Source organism: Pollachius pollachius (genome assembly GCF_949987615.1).
Source record: "Pollachius pollachius genome assembly, chromosome: 20".
NCBI classification, from domain to species: Eukaryota; Metazoa; Chordata; class Actinopteri; order Gadiformes; family Gadidae; genus Pollachius; species Pollachius pollachius.
In genome coordinates, this window is record NC_136953.1 from 9,693,509 (window position 1) to 9,700,283 (window position 6,775).

Genomic DNA, 6,775 nt, shown 5'->3' on the forward strand with positions numbered 1-6,775 from the left:
TCACCAAGTTGAAGCGTCATCTAGGTGGACCCTCCCACCTGTGATGTCATGCAGATTTCAGAGGGCTTGTAATTACTAACCACACTCACACCTGGTGGCATAATATCACCCCTTTAAATGTGAATGCTGCTTGCGTTCAGCTCGGACATGCAGCACGCATCTCCAAGCGGATCCCTCTGTTTCTTTCCTCTGAATATCTTTCATGAGGATTCGGCACAAGAACACAACCAGACGTGTTGCTTATGAGTTACATTTTTATTTGGTTATGTATTTGTTATGTGTTTTGTAAGAAGAAAATTAAGCGGGCCTGACAAAAAGTTGTCAGTAACGTCAAGCAAAAGTAAAACCTTACATGGCAGCAAACAAATCTAGTAAAAAAACTTATTTTGCGACTCAAACGTTATCACTCTTGTCTCCGTTTAACGACACGGGAGGCAGAGCAATAATTGAATTTACGAAAATTCTAAATGCTCTTTTCAAATTTGACGAAAATTGAAATTGTAATAGCAAAAAATATATCGGAATATAAACCCTTAAAGATGAACTGTTTTCCTATTTAAGGGGGTCCGAGGGTCAAAAAAAAAAGCAGAACTGAAATTCTGTTCTCGGGTTGCAGCCACGGGGGGGGGGGAAGAGCCTTAGCCGGTTTGGGCCGGAGGGGTTCAGCGTCTGGGCCTTCAGGGGAGCACATCCAGCTCAAGCTGGCCGGACACCTGGCGGAGGGCGGCGCAGTCCAGGGTGGCGATCAGCCTGGTGGGGCCAGCCCTCCGGGGGGTGAACTCCTCTGTCCAGGTCACCCTGGAGCCCCCTGGGATGAGACTGAGGGGGGGGGGGGGGGGGACACAGCCATAGTAGCTTAAGAGGTGCAGCTCGTTAAGTATATGAGCTGCACAGGTTTAGCTGCTAAGTAGGGCTGAACGATTTGAGGAAATTATCTAATTGAGAATATTTCAACCAATATTGCGATTGCGTCATTTAGTATGCATTTTTCTTTTTTAAGTTCCTTATGTTATATAATATTCACTAAACAAGCAATAAATCATTCTATAGTATGAACAGCACAAAATCGGAAGCAGTCAACATATAAACTGCTCTTTCCTTTTGGGCAAATAAATACAAATCTTACTTGTTTAATTTAATGGCAGTCTTTGCGATTTACAAATCACATTATATTACATTGCGATGTCGGTTTGAATTCGATTAATCATTCAGCCCTACTGCTAAGGCTCATTACCATAAAGGCCTGTAGGCCTTTATGGTAGGAAATAAATGGAGGATAAATGGAGGATGAAAGGATGAAGGAAGAGTTTGTATTTCTCGGAAGGGATCCTGAGCCCATCAAGAACATTTAGAGGGTATACATTGATGGGATGCTATTGCCCCATTGGGGCAATTGCAGCCTGAAATGCTCTCGAACAATACTGGACCGTTTTCAAAACATTGTTGTCCGTGTTAGTCACTTGAAGGGAATGATTGGGAAATCGGATCGGAAAAGTTATCCTTTGATAAGCAACAACGCAGCTAATCATTAGCTGGTGTAGCAGCAACTTAGGAATGGGCACAGATGTTTCAAGTTTAGTGTCAAAGATATGATACACTAGTTGCTGAGCCATGCACATTGTCATACCCCAAAATCCGATCTGGGCTTCATAAAGTAGGCAACATCGTTATCTTATCTAAAATCTATTGAGGGTTTTTTGATAAGTTGGCTTTTTTTTTTTGTCTCACCCGTAATATTTGAAGGCGGGTGATAACACCCCTGGCCCCTCCACGCGGACATAGACGTGTTCCAGGACAAAGCTGAAGGGGTTGGTGAAGTCCACAGTGGCCACCATCAACTCGTTGATTTTGTTCAACCCTGACACCTGCAGGACACCAAGGGAATTACATAAAATACATTGATTTGGTTTACCTGGTGAGGATCACCATAACCTCTTTGTTTTTGTTTACATTTATGCTTTTGTGTTAGAGATAGCAAAATATTGCTTGCTATTTAGCAGAAAAACATAGGTAAATATTCATAATAATAATAATAATAATAATAATAATAATAACAATAATTTGCACAGCTGAGCAAATATAGGGAAAATCAGACAAACAAGGCTTGATTCAATACAGAAAGATAGACAAATACTTTGGCTGGAATGCAAAGAGCTTAAAGCTCATTATCGAACAACATAAAATCTTGTGTGGAAGCTAAGAAGGAAGGTTGCTAGATCGATCCCTGGCTCCTCCTCCTGAGTGTCGAGGTGTCCCTGAGCAAGGCATCTCACCCTGACTGCTCCCGACGAGCTGGCTGTCGCCTTGCATGGTTGACTCCGCCGTCGGTGTGTGAATGTGTGCATGAATGGCTGAATGTCAGGCAATATTGTAAAGCGCTTTGGACAAAAGTGCTACATAAATGCAGTCAATTGACCATTCTATCTACTGGTTAAAAATAACAGAGACAAAGAATACAAAAAGGCTTTTAATACAGCCTCAGTCAGCAGATCAGCACCACGACGGATGGGCGGGACTTAGTCGTGGGCTGGTCCTTTGATTGGTCATTGGGGGGCTCACCTTGATGGAGAGCTTGGGCATGTGCAGGGCGACCACCTTCATGGCGGTGATGATCTGGCCCGTCTCCTTCACCTTCCCCGTGGCGATGAAGTGGAGGTTAGCCTGCTCCACCAGCTCCTTCATGTAGGAGCGGCCGGGCACCTGCCACAGCTCCTTCACAGCTGACACCCACACACACACACACACACACACACACACACACACACACACACACACAGACAAAATCACACAAGGACACCCATACAGACACACACCCACACACACACACGGATACCCACACACACACACACACACACACACACACCAGAACACACACACAAATCGTGATTGATGACTAAAAGTTTGAACCGAGGTCATTTCCCAGCATCGACACACAATCAGTCCTCACGTGCCCCCTGCCACCCCCCCAGGACACCCACTCTGGTTCGCCTCCAGCTCCAGGGTGGGGGTCTTGAAGAGGAAGTCGGCGCTGGTGACCCCCGTGTAGTACACCACGCTGCCCGTGACGTAGGCGTCCACCGTGCGCGGCTCCCCACTGCGGCTCACCGCCTCCAGGCAGAGCTGGAAGTCGTTGCCCACCAACACCTCCAGGGCCGGCAGCCGCAGCTCCACGTCCGCCTCGGGCAGCGTGCTCTGGTCCCGGGCGCAGCCGTACAACTCTCCCTTCTCCAGCACCGTGCGCTCCTCCACACTGCCTGGAGGGGAGGGAGGGAGGGGGGGAGGAGGGAGGGGGGAGGGAGGGAGGAGGGAGGGGGAGAGGGAGGGAGGGAGGGAGCGAGAGGGAGGAGGGAGGGAGAGAGGGAGGGAGGGAGGGAGAGAGGGAGAGAGGGAGGGGGAGAGAGGGAGAGAGGGAGAGAGGGAGGGAGGGGGGGAGGAGGGAGGGGGGAGGGAGGGGGGAGGGGGAGAGGGAGGGAGGGGCGGAGGAGGGAGGGGGAGGGAGGCGGAGAGGGAGGGAGCGAGAGGGGAGAGGGAGGAGGGAGGGAGAGAGGGAGGGAGGGGGGAGAGAGGGAGGGAGGGAGAGAGCGGGAGGGGAGAGGGAGGAGGGAGAGAGGGAGGGAGGGGGGAGAGAGGGAGGGAGGGAGGGAGAGAGGGAGGGAGGGAGGGAGCGAGAGGGAGGAGGGAGGGAGAGAGGGAGGGGGGGAGGAGGGAGGGGGGAGGGAGGGGGGAGGGGGAGAGGGAGGGAGGGGGGGAGGAGGGAGGGGGGAGGAGAGGGGGAGAGGGAGGGAGCGAGGGAGGGAGGGGGGAGAGAGGGAGGGAGGGAGAGTGCGGGAGGGGAGAGGGAGGAGGGAGGGAGAGAGGGAGGGAGGGAGGAGAGAGGGAGGGAGGGGGGAGAGAGGGAGGGAGAGAGGGAGGGAGGGAGGGAGCGAGAGGGAGGAGGGAGGGAGAGAGGGAGAGAGGGAGGGGGAGAGAGGGAGAGAGGAGGGAGGGAGAGAGGGGGGAGGGAGAGAGGGAGGGAGGGGGGAGAGAGGGAGGAGGGAGGGAGAGAGGGAGGGGGGAGAGAGGGAGGAGGTAGGGAGAGAGGGAGGGAGGGAGGGAGAGAGGGAGAGAGGGAGGGGGAGAGGGAGGGAGAGAGGAGGGAGGGAGGGGGAGAGAGGGAGAGAGGGAGGGGGAGAGAGGGAGGGGGGAGAGAGTGAGGGAGGGAGGGAGGGAGGGAGAGGGGAGAGGGAGGAGGGAGGGGGGAGAGAGAAGTTTAAAAGGGACTACGTGTAAGAATCAGAAAGTCCTTCTCATTACTGACCCCTTTTGGCCGGTAAGTGAACTGCAGCCTGCTCAAGCTTCACTCATTCAGCTCCTCACAATCATGTTGAGTTTAGTGGTAAAACATAACAGAGACAAATGGAGAAGGCTTTCTTATTGCCTCCATTGACTGACAGACAGACAGACACACAGAGAAGGGAGGGGGGGGGCTGTGGTCTGTTGGTGTGAAATTAACACAAAACAGTAACAACCCAGTGACAACAACAGTGACAACAACAGTGACAACAACGGTGTGCATTCCAATTCCTATACAGTATTTCCTAGCTTGGCCGAGCCGTCAGCCATCGCCCCGATGGCTGACGGCTCGGCCAATTGGGATTTAGGAAATCGGCCCGGCTGACCTTCGGGGAACTTGTAGAGCTCGGTGATGTCGCGGCTGTCGTAGGAGCCCGTGGCCTTGGTGAGGATCAGCCGGCCCACGTGGTCCTTCTTTACTTTCACCACCTCCATGGTGCCGTCCCTATTCCGGCTGTGGAAGACCACGTCGCTGTTCACCTGCCCGGCGACAAGGCAACCCATCAGAATGAAGGACCGTCTCTTTTAGAAGGGGACTTGGCTGAAACTATGGACGGGATTGATCGATGTCCCTGTTTGATCAGAGCCCTAGATGGGCTGATGAGAGACCTCTCTTCTCCCATACTTTACTGTAAGATTCATCAAATCAAACTGTTCACAAGAAAAAATGTGCTTTCTGAAAAGTAGGCTTTGAGGGTCGATTCATTTAAACTAAAGTAAATGTTAAAGTTCAACTTTATTGTCATGTGTAATTACAGAGGCTGAAATACTGTTCAGGCTAGACCTACACACACCCCTACACACACTATGCACGCAATGCACTCACATCTATACATTATATACACAATAGACATATATAATGTATAGATGCATGACATGTTATATACCAGCAATGTGTAGGGTATATGGGTGTGTCAGCTGACTGCCTGATGAGAGAAAGTGTTACAGAGTACGGAGGTGTGAGGTATAACACGAAAACAGACAACACAGCGAAAGCATCAGGTAGTGCGTCACGTTATCGCATCACACAAGGACACCCATACAGACATCTCGCATCTTTCTCCTAATCTTCCAAAACGTCTTCTGCGGTGAAACCCCATCGTTCAACATCCCATATGGGGACCAAAGAGCAGGTACGATAATCGTGTTTAAACGTTTTTTCAACTCGATTATTGCGAGATACATACTTGGATTTTAACATTCTATTTAAATGGCGAAATTTCAAAGTTCTAAGTTACACAGTATTTTGTTTGGAGAGAAATGCTGAATAAATGCATCACGTTTTCAAACTCAAAAATAATCCTTTGAATAATCATGATTTCAATATTGACCAAAATAATCGTGATTATGATTTTTTTCCATAAGGGATCAGTGCTGAGAGGAGGTAGTTTGTAAGATACTCGCCTCTGCAAATACAAAGGCGGCGTCGAAGGGGAAGCACAGTTCTCCGTGTTTGATGGCTCGGACAGACGCCGGACCGCACCGGAACATTCCTGTGATGGGACGAGAGAGACGTTTTATATCACGTCTTAAATACTCCACGGGGTGGAAAGTCCCCATGTCAATGCCATGACTACAGTATATTGATTGATTATTAAGGGATATTCATTATTTGAGTTTAGCATTTAAAAGTTCTGCCTATCTATATATATATATATATATATATATATATATATATATAATATTTTTATTTTACCGTCGCTGGTCTCCTGTGGCGTGGCGTCCACGACCTGCCAGCCCCCGAAGCCAGTAGGAAGGTCTGGTCTCGCCATGAAGCACTCGTTCCAGCAGTGGTAGTTCCTGAGAGGAGACACACAAGTCAGTCCGCCGCCTCATTGGTCGACGAGGTAAGCCCGCCGCCTCATTGGTCGATCAGGTTGCCCCGCTGCCTCATTGGTCGACGAGGTAAGCCCGCCGCCTCATTGGTCGACGAGGAAAGCCCGCCGCCTCATTGGTCGATCAGGTTGCCCCGCCGCCTCATTGGTCGACGAGGAAAGCCCGCCGCCTCATTGTTCGATCAGGTTGCCCCGCTGCCTCATTGGTCGATGAGGTAGCGCGTGATGTCGCTCAGTGTTGGAGTGGTGTACGTGGTATTAAATTAAGCCGGACGCTGTTGTAACTATTTATGTGTTGAAGTTAACAGATAATGGAATGGAATGCAAATTTGTCAGGATAAACAGATAGCATTATAAAGAAGCATTGTATTTTCTTTAAATATATATAAAAGAAATATATGTATTATATGTATATAACATAATTATGATATAATAATGCAAAAATGCTAAAGAGAGGCTAATAAAGGGCCAGTGTGGCGCTAGTAACGTGGTAACATGGTAAAAGGGTACTATGGTAAGATGTTAACGTGGTAACATGGTAAAAGGGTACTATGGTAAGATGTTAACGTGGTAACATGGTAAAAGGGTACTATGGTAAGATGTTAACG

The 6,775-nt window shown here is 49.5% G+C and overlaps 1 protein-coding gene across 1 annotated transcript in view; it reads right to left on the reverse strand.

Moving 5' to 3' along the window:
- Positions 1 to 258: 258 nt before the first annotated feature.
- f13a1b (coagulation factor XIII, A1 polypeptide b) overlaps positions 259 to 6,775 on the reverse strand; it is a 13,863-nt gene continuing 7,346 nt past the window's right edge. Inside the window, exons 9-15 of the mRNA XM_079758447.1 lie at positions 6,029 to 6,132; positions 5,737 to 5,825; positions 4,659 to 4,812; positions 2,979 to 3,254; positions 2,560 to 2,720; positions 1,729 to 1,865; positions 259 to 819 (exon numbers count right to left, since the gene is read on the reverse strand). Of these exons, the coding sequence (XP_079614573.1) occupies positions 678 to 819; positions 1,729 to 1,865; positions 2,560 to 2,720; positions 2,979 to 3,254; positions 4,659 to 4,812; positions 5,737 to 5,825; positions 6,029 to 6,132 (1,063 nt within the window). The 3' untranslated portion in view covers positions 259 to 677. The remainder of the gene's footprint in view (positions 820 to 1,728; positions 1,866 to 2,559; positions 2,721 to 2,978; positions 3,255 to 4,658; positions 4,813 to 5,736; positions 5,826 to 6,028; positions 6,133 to 6,775) is intronic.